The sequence below is a fragment of the Canis lupus genome, chromosome 2 (genome assembly GCF_048164855.1).
Source record: "Canis lupus baileyi chromosome 2, mCanLup2.hap1, whole genome shotgun sequence".
In the NCBI taxonomy this organism is placed as follows: Eukaryota; Metazoa; Chordata; class Mammalia; order Carnivora; family Canidae; genus Canis; species Canis lupus.
The window spans coordinates 73,195,341-73,210,610 of record NC_132839.1 but is presented as its reverse complement, the minus strand read 5'-3'; the positions used below and the strand labels follow the sequence as shown (position 1 = coordinate 73,210,610).

At 39.2% G+C, this 15,270-nt stretch overlaps 1 protein-coding gene across 16 annotated transcripts in view; it reads right to left on the bottom strand.

Moving 5' to 3' along the window:
• APBB2 (amyloid beta precursor protein binding family B member 2) overlaps positions 1 to 15,270 on the bottom strand; it is a 375,292-nt gene that overhangs the window by 154,786 nt on the left and 205,236 nt on the right. The window contains exon 1 of one of the 16 annotated variants that reach the window (XM_072806772.1): positions 7,212 to 7,686. The exons of the other annotated variants lie outside the window; for them this stretch is intronic. Coding sequence (XP_072662873.1) covers positions 7,212 to 7,263 — 52 coding nt within the window. The 5' untranslated portion in view covers positions 7,264 to 7,686. Of the gene's footprint in view, positions 1 to 7,211; positions 7,687 to 15,270 lie in introns of those variants that run through there. 16 annotated transcript variants of the gene reach the window in all.

Below are 15,270 nucleotides of genomic sequence, written 5' to 3'. Positions count from 1 at the left end.
CTCACTCAATTTCCAACAATTTCTACATGTTGTAGACTAAAACATGTTCCTTCACATATGTTAAAATACTAACCCCAGTTCCTCAGCATGTGACTGTATTGGGGACAGGGTCTTCGAAGAGGTGCCTGAGGTTACAGGAGGCCTTTAAGGTGGGCCCGTAGTCCAACAAGACTGGCGTCCTTATGAGGAAGGACAGGAGGTATGTGTGCACTAGGGAAAGACCTACATGAAGAGGAAACAAGAGAGCAGCCATCTGCAAGCCAAGGAGAGAGGCCCCAGAAGAAACTAAGCCTACTGGCACCTTGACCTTGGACTTCCAGAACTGTGAGAAAATACATTTTTGCTCTTTAAGCCACCTAGTCTGGGGTATTTTGTTCTGGCAGTCCTAGCAAATTAATATACCTACTTACATGTGAGAGTAATTCGCACAAAATATAGACTCCCTTGCATGATAACTAGTTGATTATATTTTTGAGCCTGCATTCTAGCCATCCTTCTCTTCAGACAAGGCTGATTGTGCTTCTGATTATAAGCTCCCCTCCCTCCATCTATTTTTTCAAGATTAGAAAATATTCATTTATTCAATGAATTAAAAATGTATTTTCCTTGCAAGTATCCAAACGTGGGTATTTCTTTGGTCATAAAGTAACAAGGAGTCAACAAAAAAATGCAAATAATAATTTGCTCATCCCTTAAAGATAAATCTTAATTTAGTTTCTAAATTTTTTTTTAGTAGGCTCCAGCATGGAACCCAAGGCGGGGCTTGAACTCATGACCCTGAGATCAAGACTTGAGCTGAGACCAAGAGTCAGATGCTTAACTGAGCCACCCAGGGGCACCTACACAAATCTTAATTTTAAACAACTAAACCTAAATATACATAGGAGATCAATTCAATGGAGAAAAAAAAAAAAAAAAAGGTAAAACCACCCTCCTTCCCCAGAATGAACTTCGGTAACCCCTGTCAATAAACCCAAAGACTGGAGCAAAACTATGTGCCCAGATTTCCTTCCCACCTGGACTCCACAAGGACACCAACCATCAGGGGTATCCTCCTCCTCTTCCCCAAAGATGAAACCTCAAAATTCCAAAAGCCCTCCCATTTATTCAAATGCAGTAAGTATAAAAGTGGTAAACTGCCCCCCTTTTGGAACCAACAGGTGACAGATCCCTGATAAGTGCCTGGGCTTTATCCTCTCTAGGGACCTGGAAATGCCCCTTGCCATGCCTCTCTCGCTAGACTCCCCATACAGGCTGGAGAAGAGAAGGATGGAAGCAAACAAGGGAGACACATTACCAGTATCTGGGGTTGCAAAAATAACTAGAGTGGGTGACATTAACCGGGCACTCACCATGAGCCAGACACTGTTCTAAGCACTTTTTGCATATTACTCATTTAATTCTCAACACTTCCCATTTCACAGACCAGGAAAGTAAGGAACAGAAAGGTTAAGTGGCTTGCCTAAGGTCACACAGTTAATAAGTGGTCGTGCTGGGATTCAACCCCAGGCAGCCTGATGTTCTATGGCCTGTGCTCTTAACCATCACACTATTTGCTCTCTCCTAAGAACCGATACTAAAGCAAAGGTGATTTAAAAACCATTCTTTCAGTAATCTATTCTCCCATCCATATCTTGAAAAGCAGTTGCTAGAAAAAAGAATGAAACACACCTTTCTATAATTTAAATGTAAAATATCGGGAATTAGCAAACATCTCACAGACCGTCTCTTCCCTATCATTCTGGGAAGTGGATAAATATTATTTCTCCTGGTAATGGACAAGAGATAAATCTGACTTGGTACAATGTCATGGCAAGTTCGAATCCTTAAACCCAGAGTGTTGCTTAGTATGATTTTTTGATCCCTGAATCATGAAGTCTCTTGTGGGAGAAGAAGAAAAGAAAAATATATTCTTATTTGCAACACTGCTAGTGAGTTCACTGGGAAATTAAATAGTCCACAGAAAGCCCTGGATCAGCAACCATCTGGTTAAAATGCTGCAGGGTGGACTATTCCACAGGTTCATCAGCTGATTTTGACCCTGGGAGGCAAAAGAAGGCAGCAGTGCATAACTACCAGTGCAAGAGGTCACTGAGTAAGGTTGAAGAATCGATGGTTCGCCAGTCTCCATAAATCACAGACACAGGAAGCCTTTCTCAGTAGGGCTAGGACAGCAGTCACGCATGAAACCTACAGGGAGCTGACCTCCTGGGAAGTTGGCCCATCTCCAGATCGTCAGCATTTGAGTTGCCTTATAAAAGCGCATGTACACAAGCCTAGAACTGGTTATCTTTGAATGAGTTCAGGGCGGTCTTTCTTCCTTTTTGGGATTCATTTCTGAGATAATGGAAGACAAAAATTGATTGGGTCAAATAAGCAAGGATTTGGGGATTTTGAAATAAAGTATGTGATCGCTGGCCAAATGAACTCTTCCACCATGGAAGCCAAGGGCTGAGCCACAGGCTGGAGTCAGGGTTTCCTTACATCCCCACTCAAGAGCACCTTTCCTTGTAAAAACGGTCCAGAACAGAAATAGTCATTTGGTTCATTGTGGAGTAACATGTTCTAGTGCCACCCAGGCCCCTGGCATCTCAAGAGGTGGAATGATGGCTAACAAACAGCAAAGAGGCAGGGAAAATCTGCCCAGAGAATGTTGGGAATTCGGTGTGCTGCTTATTGTATTTATTTATTTTGGGGGATGAAGAATAGTTTGCTGTAAAGATGTTGACATAATGCGGTATTCATATTACAGGGAATATATGAAATAATACAGTACACTTTACCAGATTAAAAAGAAAACTATATACTCTTCAGAGTACTGTATTTAATATTCTTGCTGGGACCCTTACACAAGGAAACAGACATTCATGAGCCCACTGTTCATCACAGCTTTGATTACAATAGCAAACTTTCTTGGCAGAGGTATCTGTCAAAAATTCTTTATACTGGGTGACTGGGTGATGGGCACTGAGGGGGGCACTTGATGGGCTGAGCACTGGGTGTTATGCTATATGTTGGCAAACTGAACTCCAATAAAAAATTTAAAAAATTCTTTATACTGATAATTCCTCTAGGAAAATACTAGGACACATTTATGAGATATGTATGAATGTTTACAGAAGACATTTATGAGAAAAAGAAGAAAACCACCTAAAGGCCCAGCAACAAGGACCAATAAAAGATATACAATATTCCTGTGTTCTACATTATTATGCAGCAGAATGAGGCGGTCTTGAACTAGACTTCCTGTATTCTAATCCCAGCCCTACCACATATTTGACTAATGCCCCTTACGGCTGTGACAAACCGTGGTTCATGGATGGCTGTTTCCCTGTTTAAGGGTCTGGCTATATGACCTTACAAAAACTCTGTAACCTCTCTGGGACTCAATTTCCTGATACTGTAAAATGTAGATAATAACAGTAGTCTTATAGGGCTCATGTGAGGTTTATAAGTAAGTTCTTAGAACATTATCTGGTACGAAGTAATGGCCATACAAATGGTAGCTATTAGTACTATTATCCCCAAAACTCGTCACATGCGTGCATAGAAAAAATATCTATGTAGCATATCACATTTATATAAAACAAAACCAACAAACCACAACCACATCTTTTCCCCTCCCCCACCAAGATTTTCTCTCTGGGGAAGAGACGAGGTGAAACAGATAATGGGTATGAGAGGGAATTACAAGACTATTCTTCAGAACTGTATGAATCTTTTCAAACTTGAATCTTCTACATTGGCTTTCTTCAAGCTCTTCCCTCCTACTCCCTCCCACCACTACATCAAACTGCATTCCACTCATATCACTTCTCCAAAATCACTCGCTTCTAGTCATTCATAACCTTTTGATGGTAAATTCAAGCTGTATTTTTCAATTCTCATGTTACTTCACCTCTGAATGTCTTTCAACATCATTGACCACACTTGTCTTAAAATGGCTTCCAGGAAACCACCTCCTCCTGGCTATTCTGCTACTTCTCTCATATTTCTCAATGTCCTTGAACATCTCCTGTCCTCCTTCTGGGCCTTCAGTGTTGAAGGCTTATTCCTGGGCCCTTTCTCTGCTCACCTGGTTCAACTTCTAGGCAACCTCATCACTGCCCAGGGCTCCAGCTATAATCTCCAGGAACATGCTTCTCATACTGAGACCTCATTCCAGATCATTCCTCTGAGTTCCCAAAAACATCAACTGCCCACCTGGCAATGCCCCGGTATACTTTCAACTTATCTTGTGAAGGGTCTGGCTTCCTACTCCCGTTGTTCCCATCTCAGCCATCTGATGATGGAAGCTACATACTTAGGGTTCCTCCTGACAAATCTCTTTCTTACAGTCCTAAATCTAAACCTAGAATAGTTAGTGTATCTGTCTTGTACCTGTCTTCTTCCCTTTCCCCATTTCTATTGTTGCCTTCTTCAGGCTAACCCAGTGTCTCATCTACAATTGCCTGTTAACCAGCTTTCGGCTTTTACTCGTCTTCCCCTCAGAGGTTTTTCTTAGCCAGGGTCCATGGACTCCCAAGGAGTCTTGTGGATAGGATTCAGGTGGCCCATGAACTTGGGTGAGGGAAAATAGTACACCCTTATTTTCATTAATCTCAAACTGAAATTTACCATTTCACTCAATCATGAATGTTAGCAACAGACCATCCTAGTATTAGGAGAATACTAATACTCCAAATACTACCGTGATATTGCCACCAAGAGAAATCGGGTATTTTTACATCACATGACAATTATCAGATACACTGTTTAATCACTCCTTTGAAATTACAGTAGCTATCAGACTCTCCACTGTATCTTTTTAAGATTTTATTTATTTATTCATGAGAGAGAGAGAGGAACAGACACAGGCAGAGGGAGAAGCAGGCTCCATGCAGGTAGCCTGACGTGGGACTCGATCCCCGGTCTCCAGGATCACACCCTGGGCTGAAGGCAGCGCTAAACCGCTGGGCCACCCAGGCTGCCCTATATCTTATTTTTGATGCGTTAATAAAGAGGCACAGATACCACTACATCACATATATGAGTTTAGTATTTTGGCAACTGTATTTAGATATAATTGGTCTCTTTTGTTAGCCTATGTGTTTTATCTTATAGATTCAAAAACATTCTTCTTAGAAGATGTCCCCTAGGCTGCAGCAGACAGCCAAAGATGTAGGTCAGTGGCACATTAAAGGTCAAGAATTTCTGCTAGCTGATTCTTCATACCACTGTCACAGTTATTTTCTCAAAACACAACCCTAATATCACCCTCACATGCCTGTTCAACGATTTTGCTAATTGAGACCAAAGTACTTAATCATCTGGTCCCTGCCTACCTCTCCAGCTTCACCTGGCACCCTCAACCCCTTGTTCCCTAGATAGTACCTACACAAATTATCTCTCAGCAATCCAAGCTTCCCATCACCCCACTGCCACCCTCAGGACTTTGTTCATGTTTGTCTCTGCCCATTCATCCTTATCTCTACCTATTTTCCAATCTTCACGGCTTTTCCAATCTTCACGGCTTCTTATAAACATCTCCTCAGAGAGGCCCTTCCAGGACCCCAAGGCCATCCCTTATCTTGGCTCTCCACTCAGAACTTCTAGAACTTTGTCCCCATAGTACTTTTCACAACTGGTAATCAACTCTCCTGTTCTGTGAGGTAGGAATCATAAAGTGCTTTGGATCTATTCTACTGCTGACTTATGCTAAGAAATTGGCTAACATTTGTCAAATTAATGAGTTGAAGAAAAAAAAAAAACTAAATATCCAACAATGTAACTTAAATAAATAACGGTATTACCTAAGTTATGGACAGCCATTAAAAATTGTGTAATAAAAGTATATTTGCTGACATGAAAATGTATCAATAGATCTCATATTTGATATGAGATCTAAGTGAAAAGGGCAAGTTAACCGAGTACATCTTCAGCAATTCCATTTTTAGTAAGAAGAAAAAAATAGATATATAAACATATGAAGAGATAGAGACAGTGCCACAAAACAAGGTCTGAAAGGATATTCATAAAATATGTAACAGTTCTTATCTCTGGGCAGCAGAGTAGGAGATTTAGAATTGTGCATCTAGCTATGTTGCCTAACCTTGCCTTCAATGACTATGCCTTGATTTATGCAATTAATAAATTAATAAAATTGCAAACTATCTGCTTAGGTTAATTAGTTTCAAAAATAATTAAACAACCCATAGGAGGTAAGCTATGTTTAACTGAATTAACTCAGGTCCATTCCAGCAAGATTAATCCTGGAAGATAAAACAGGACTTTTCAGGAGGCTACATAAAAAACTGTAGAACCAAGTATACCTGACAGTGAGCACAACATCAACTGTGAGGTCATGATGAACAGGACAGGTCTTTTCAGGTGAGTAGTGATCTCATTACTTCATAAAATCCCCTTTAGTTACACTGAATTTCAGGTTCAAGATATAAACTAATCCACAAACCCTAATACGGGAAAAGATAAAAAAAACCATAGCAATTTTAGTCACTATTAAAGCCCGATTTCTTACCAGATATGCTGAAATTAAAGCAATATTTTTTCATTCTGTTGCAGTTTAACCACATTAAATCTCTAAGTATTAAAACAATAAAAAGATAATGCTCCAAAATTAATTAATTGGAGTTAGAGTGAAGCTGGGGAAGAAGATGAACATTGGTAATTTCTGGAAAGTTGAGCAAGCAGCATTTCTACATATAAGTCAAACTGTGTGAAAAAAGCACCACCGGTAATAATTACAAGTCTTCAGATCCAGCTTATATTTCATCACAGTAAAAAGTTACTTTGCCCTGCACTAAAGCATTTGGCTGGGATGAACTAACTTGCTGATTCATGTTATCTTGAGTATAGACTTTTCTACTTGAATAACTTAATAGGTTGTCCCAGGGAAGAAATTAGTGACACATAAAGGAGAAAACAGAAGTTTTGTAAGGGATTCTAGTCCTTTTTGAAAATCTTCAAGCTCCACAGATCACAATTTCTAAACTTTATCACTTGGTCTGCAGGAAAGCCAAGAACTCTATTTTGAGAGAACTCTTTTCAAGGCACTCCATCAATTCAAAATTGCTCATTTTCTCTTTTTTATGATTGCCCCTCTGCCAGCCTAACAAAATAATAAAGTAAAAGAGTAAAAAATAAAGTCTCAAAGAAATCCAAAAGAGACGCTATGCCCAATGAAATACTGTAGGTAATAAGAGATTACTTACAATCTTTCGCCGTGACAGTGCAATCCACCCTCAGCTGATCTGCAACCAGCATCCTTTAGGTTTCTGAGCTACATTTCTCAATACTTTTCTATCCTTCTTTAACAGGCATCCGAATCAACTCCCCATTTGAAGTTTGTGTGTAAATAAGAATTTAGTTAATTAGCCCAGGTAGGATCAGAATTTGTAGAAAATGAAACCATCACTCCCAGGCACATTTGCCTGGACATCGCATTGCTGAAGCTCCACATGCAAATGGCATCAGTGCTTCCTTATCCAGATGAGCTGAGAACAAAGCAGCTAGGAAAGGTGCATCCACCACTGAACTGTTTCCGGTTTAAAAGATCCCGATGCATGATCTGACTTATTCCAATCAAGAGAGGAGATCAAGAAACAGGGCACTGGGGCCATGAATCTATTGTATTAATCCATCACCCACAATGGATAGTAAGTAGCCACGTAAATAGCAAAATTCCCTCACATACTCCCCTCTTTCGAGCACAAGAAAAACTATACAAAAAGGCCTTTGTTGTAAACTGTTTAGATAAGCATGGAGGGGAGAAAGGGGCAAATTATGAAAATTTAAAAGACAAATTTAGGAGACACAAACTCTTCCCAAGGTACCTAACCTCCAGCACTCCACAGGAGCACAGCAGGAATGGTAGAAATTGATTTTGTGAAAGGCTATTAAAGAGAGTGCTGTTCTCATCAGAAAGTCCCTCCCCTTTTTAACCATAATAATAATTTAAAGCAATGCCAAAAATCACATCAGTCAAATGACCAAGAAAACTTTTGGGTTTTTTGCACACTATAGGGGGAAAATTAAATTCACATCTGTTAAGAAATTATCACTTTTAAAAGATTAGGTAAAAACTAACAGCTTTTCCACGGCTTGCCAATATACTCACTTGAGAAGAAAAGCTCAATGTTAAACAACATGATACCAAGCCTATGTATCAAAAGAATAATAAATTTATATTTTTTATTACACAGATATTTGATCTGCTTGTCAAAGTTTAAAAGATCGATTTAGGACTTGACAGTCACAAAACATACTTCAGAACTTGACAATATAATTGTAAAAAGTGGTTTTCTTCCTCAGCTCAGCAAATTTCTTAATCTAAAGTTACAAAACAATCAGCAGGAAGCTTTGATTGTTTGATTATAAATTACACTGAACCAGTTCTCTATTTTCATGTGCCTTGTTCTCTTTAGGTAATGATTTGTACCCTAAGGGATAAGGAGGTCTCTTGAATATTTTATAGGACTTTTTTTTTAGATTTGACATTTCAATCCAATGACTAATTCTTTGAAATGTATTTAAAATTAGATAGTCATACTTTCTCAAAATGAAGGACTGAACATAGTCTCTGTGTATAATTTATAACTAGGGTGTGAAAATTCCCATGATGTTTCTGGGTGGTGATCCCAAAACAGAAAAAGTTGAAGAACCACCATGTTGTGACTGCTCTGTTTCTGGAACTCTTTATAAAGGATGATTCTGTGAACCATCAAGCATTCTCCAAGAACCTAGTGGATTCATCCTCAACATGTGCTGAATGACCAACTCTTTAGGATATAATAGAAGGGAACTAGAAGGGAATTAGACAAAATCTAAAGTCCCTTCAAATTCCATGATCCTGTGGTCTTCCATAAAGTAAAAATGAGATTTTACATTCAAGCATTAGCATTCATGAGACAAAAATCAAACTCTCCAAACCTCAGTTTCCAAGTCTGAAAAAGACAAATGATTATATCCAGGAATATTTTGTGAACTGAATGATATACTGAATGTCAACAGATTGCTCATGCAGTGGGCAAGAAACAAATGGTCACCATGACTAAGTGACTGTGCCCCAAAGATGACTCAAAGCCAGTTCTGACACAAGAGTTTCAAAGTCACATTACATTATTCACACAATCCCAAAGCTACACAATCGGACTTGCCCCAAGGTGTGTCATTCTCATTGTACTTGTGCCAAAAGCCCTTATTTTGCAACACACTCTACTTGAATATACACGATTAAAGTTTAATTCTTATCAACAACTCACTCTTTTCTTTTAAAATGACAGGGGCTGGGACATGGTACATATACAGTTAATACTACTGTAATGAATGCTAAATAAATAAGTTTTCTTCTGCTGTCCAAAGTGCCTTTCTGGACTTTTCAGTGTTCATATAGTGGGTGAGAAACAAGTGGATTTTTCAGTGGAGTAGAGAAAACGGAGAAGGCTGAGAAGTACATTTATTAATGCACAATATTAAGAGTCAGGTGATCATCATGACTTGCGTGGACTCTCAAAGGAGGCAGCTACCCCATGATGCCTTGCCTCTTTCAGTACTTTTCAGGGGTCTGAGGCAGAAGGAAAGCTGAGCTCACTCAGCTCAGACACAATGCTTTCTCCTTGCGACTATTCACTGATGCACACCAGAAGAGATATGAAAAATGTTTTCCAGAGGTGAATGCTTCTCTGCAGAAAGAGTTCATTTTCTGGAAACAAAACCAAAATCTCTGCATCTAAAATCCATGCTTCCAAAAATTATGGCCTTTCTTTCATCACATAGCTTTTATGTAAACAATGTGCAGATGAGCTTAGCGGAAATCAATAAAACACAAGAGTTTTTAATTTCCCTTGAGTAGACTAGAAAGTGCATTTTTTCCAAAGACATCCTAAATGTGTTGGTTTTTCAAACTAGCTATGCATTTACTTGGTTTCTTAATTTGCTTGTTTCTTTATTTATTCTCTATTTACTGTAATAAACAATTTATAGTGACTTATAGAAGCACAAGCATCACGCCAACTGTCAAACGTCCTACCGCATTTTGGTCTGCTCAGCTGAACTTTATAGTGATTACTAGTTCCTAAGAGCTTCATTTGAAGGGCAATGTGTTTGCTCCAGGGGGTGGTGTCACAGACCACATTCACAGATTCAATATCATGCAACCAGACTTTCAAATCCAATGGCAACAAAGATAATAATCACTGGGTATTCATGAAGACCAAATCTTGGTCTCAAAGGAATCTTTGGTGAATTGTCTGTTCAAGTGGGAAAGAAAAGAAGAAATGAAAGAATACAAACAAAATGCTAGAGTCATGTAATCAAAGAAGAGGTCCAAAGAAGGGGGACTTTTCACACATCGGATTTTCATTCACCTTTTCAGGAAAAAAAGAGAGAGAAAGAAAGAAAAAGGGAGGGAGGGGAAGCTAGGGGAGGGAGAGAGAAGGAAGGAAAGAAGGGAGGGAGGTAGGAGGGAGGAAAGAAGGAGAGAGAGAGAGAGAGAGAGAGAGAGAGAAAGAATGAACAAACAAATGAACATGGACTCTGAAATGAGACAGACCTTGAGTGTGAATCCTGATCCTTTGGGTTGCTTAGCTATTACTTAAGCCATGATTCTTACAGCTTTCAGAGTCTCAGCAAACTCACCTCTTTAAAAAAAGAAGAAGATTTAGCATCTACCCTGAAGGACTGTGGTAAAGACTAGACTCCCACATGCTTGCAGAGAGCCCAACACACAGTGGGCATTCAGAAAAGGGTGACAATTATCATTCCCATAAAATGAGTATTGTCAATGGAGGTTTACAAATTTAGAGAGTGAATTTCTGAAAGGGTAATCAATGATTCTCAATCTTGGCTGCACAAAGGATGCATCTGAATAGCTTTAAAAAAAAAATACTGATAGCAAAGCTTTAAATAAATAAATACTCTTCTTCTCACAGACCAGTTAAATCAGAGTCCATGTTGGGAATACCTCAATGTAGATCATTTTTTAAAGCACTCTAGGAGATTTTAATGTACAGCAGAGTGAGAGCCACAGGGTTGAATCATTCGCCAAGTTCAATGCTGCTTTTTCTCTTATGACCCATCATATGCTTATCTACCATTGTTCTTTGGCTCACCTGCTATACCAGCAGTCTCAAAAGTGGAAGTAGTATAACATGGAAGCAACCCAAGTGTCCATCGATGATGTATGGATAAGCAAAATGTGGCATATACACACAATGGAATATTATTCAGACTTCAAGAGAAAGAAAATTCTGACACATGCAACAACATGGATGAAACTTGAGGACATTATGCCAAGTAAAAAAAGCCAGTCACAAAAAGATACATACTGTATGATTCCATTTATAGGAAGGAGGTACTTAGAGTAGTCAAAATCAGAGACAAAAAATAGAATGGTGGTTGCCATGGGCTAGGGGGACGGGAGATTGGGGAGTTATTGTTTAATGCATGTAGAGTTTCAGTTTTACTATGAAAGGAATTTTAAGAATAGGTGGTAGTGATAGTCTTACAACAATTTGAATGTACTTAATAAAAATGAATGGCTAAACTATCAACAATAGCCATATTATGGAAAGAGCCCAAATGTCCATTGACTAGTGAGTGGAAAAAGAAGATATAATATGTGTGTATAAATAAAATGGAGGGGCAGCCCGGGTGGCTCAGCGGTTTAGTGCCGCCTTCAGCCCAGGGCCTGATCCTGGAGACCCGGGATCAAGTCCCACGTCGGGCTCCCTGCATGGAGCCTGCTTCTCCCTCTGCCTGTGTTTCTGCCTCTCTCTCTCCCTCTCTCTCTCTCTCTCTCTCTGTCTCTCATGAATAAATAATTTAAAAAATATATAAAAAATAAATAAAATGGAATATTACTCAGCCATTAAAAAGAATGAAATCTCGCCATTTCCAACAACATGGATGGAACTAAAGCATATCACGCTCAGTGAAATAAGTCAGAGAAAGACAAATATCATGATTTTATTCATATATGGGATTTAAGAAACAAAATAGATGAACATGGGGGAAGGGAAGGAAAAATAAAATAAAAACAGAGGAGGCAAACCATAAGAGACTCTTAATTATAGAAAACAAACAGGGTTGCTGGAGGGAAGGTGGGGGGATGCACTAAATGGCATTAAGGATGGCACTTGTTGTGATGAACACTGGGTGTCATATGTCAGTTATGAATCAGTAAATTCTACTCCCGAAACCAATACTACACTACATTAAAGAACTTTTTTTTTTTTTTTTTACATTAAAGAACTTGAATTGAAACTAAAAAAATGGCTAAGGTGGCATATTTTGTGTCATGTGTATTTTACCACAATTTTTAAAAAAATGAGAGTAGCACAAGATGGTCCACTGGGATATGAAGAAAGTATATATTCTACTTTAAACTTTATTTAAACTTTAAACTCTATTATTATTTTATCCATTTATGTCTTTCTTCTAAAATTAATTTATTTGAGAGAGAGAGAGAGAGAGAGACTGCATGGTGGGGAAGGGGCAGAGAGAACCGTCTCCAGCAGGAAGACTAAGTGCAGAGCCTGACACAGGACTCAATCTCATGAGTGCAGAGCTTGACACAGGACTCAATCTCATGACCCTGAGATCATGACCTGAGCCAAAACCAAGAGTTGGAGGCTCGACTGACTGCATTACCCAGGTGCCCCTTATCTATTTATTTCCACTTTTGTATGTTGCATCTATAAACAGAATATATTAGTATGTTGCAAATGTGTATGGTTTATAAACATACATATGGCCAGGATGTATACTCAAATATCAGAATGAATAATGAAGAGTTCACAAAATACTACATTTCCTAGAAAGAAATGTGGATCAATCCTAAGGCCAACCCTAGACGGTGGACCTGAAACATATGTCATCATTAAAAAGAAAAAAGCTTACAGACTGGGACAAGGGAGGGCGAACAGAGGAAGGAGACACTACAATGCACAGGCAACTCGCCCAACGTAAGACATTTATTTGGCAGAACAGGTGCTCGGATCTGGATCCATAAAATCTAGTTTGGTGCAAGTTCCATTCTGTTGATTCTAAAATAATAATTTAGACCAATGTTAACACCAAATCAAAGGAACCACCAATAAGAATCGCTAGATATTTTTAGGAAATTAGATAAAATGAAAGTAGGGAAAGAAAGACTATTTATTGATTCCTGCCATGTGCCAGGAATATACTTTACATACATACATATATACACGCTTTGCATATATTCTAGCACATAGACTTTCCATATATTTATTATTAGCTCATTCAATCATCTCAGAAATTTTATGAGTTAGGTGATAGGAGCTCATTTTATAAATTATGAAATGACGGCTTAGGGCTATTTAGTAACTTGCCCAAGAACACAGAGCAGTGAGGCAGATCTGGGATTCAAAACCTAGGTGTACTTGACTCCAAACACCATTCTTTTTCCACCATACACTTGAATGCAATGTGTGTAAGAAATACATTTTGTCATCACACATGTAAACACACATGTATTTATCCAACTGTAAAAACTGTTTCATAAAATAATACTCAGCCTAAAACTGACAGACTAAGCCTTAGTTTGTTGCCCAACATCATAGGAACGTTCCACTTCCTATCAGGTGTCTGACCTGAGAAAAAGGGTTCTTTCCTACAAAAGTGCCAAAAGCTAGGCAAGATTCCAAGGCTGATCACTTCTCATGAAAGCACTGGTGCCATAACCACTTTTTATCCAAAAGAAAGAAAAGAACTCTGCAAATGGCTCAGCATTTCATTAGCCTACCATTCCAAAGTGTTCAGGCTTCCAGAAGGCTCTTGACAGAACTATGGCAAGCTCCTGGAGGAAACGCTTCACCAGCATGCAGGAAGTTCGTGGTGGGTCCAAGTATACCCATATGGGCAAAGTAATACAGATTAAACAGTGATTTATTTCATCCCAAACTATATCTATCGTTTTAAAACTATGTTTCACCATGCTACTCCAAACTGTATATGGCATCTTCTCTTCCGCTTCTGCCAAGAAAAGCAAAGACTCTGGGACTCAGCTCCTGAAGGTTTAAATTGGGTTTATGTGGTCTATGGAGGAAAACAGAAGCAGAGAGAACCTGGAAGAGTGAGAGAGGGGTGGAAGATTCCGTCTGCTTGAGTACACAGACTTCTGGTCAGTGTAGACTGGGTTTTGGTTTTTAAATTTCTCATCTTGCTTCTTGGTATTGATAAAAAGTTCCCCTGAAGACTGTCATGTATTGTGAAACCTTTACCCCCACCCCCACCCCATGATGTTAGCCCATCCTATCCTTCAGACTAAGAACATACAAAATATTTTAGATGAAATAGGGTAGCTACCAAGTGATTGTTTATATCTTAAAAACATATGCAGAGAACACATAAAAAATGCAGATGGAGTTCTGACTAGAGCAATTTCCACCTGCTTCTTGGTCCTGAGTTTGAAGTGAGGTGATTCTGTTTGTTTGTTTTTGGCAAATGAGCAAAGAAAAGCAGCAGAAAGTACAGACAAGCTCCAGACGTTCTAACCCCGTCTCTTAGACATGCTTTTTAATTTACAGCTTTGAAAACGCTCCTTCCCTAATTCAGCTTATCCCTTAGTTTTCTAGGTTTCTTTTAGAATCTGCGGAACACCAAAGGGTATGTTAGCTGAGGCTGCTACTCATGCGACCCTTAGAGAAGGTGGGCTGAAGCGTCTCTGAAGAACTGTCTCTGAGAATATTCAGGATGGCTTAAAACTACAAAGTTATGAAAATCCTACCAGTTATAGCCTCTACAATCAGAACACTCAGTCTCATCCCGTCTGTCTCTGCCCCCCACCAACCACCACCCTCCAAAATCATGTTGAGAGTGAAAATTGTTAATTAAGGCTAAAAATGCTAAAGAGAAAAGCATCTTTGCTAACACGTTCTGGAGTTAATGCTCAGAACTTGCTGAGAATGGAAACGGATACCTCAGCTGACTGGTTTAGTTCACTTTAACAGCTAGAGATTCGTTTTCTGATATAATTAAACAAAAAAAAAATTAAACAGCATTTTAGATATATCCTGGATAGTTTCTTGGGTGTCTCCATAAGTGTGGGGTGGGGAAGAGAACAAACTAGCACTTGGAAGATTTGTTGGATGAGGGGCGGGATGGCTGCATGGAAGCATGGGGACTCTGCAAGTCAGCTGGCCCTAAGGCCTCCTGGTGTCCAGACCCAGGGGATTGCACTGGCCTCAGACCCACCATCCTCTTCTCCCCTCTTTCAGCTAAGGCTGATTGGACCTATAAACCAAACTC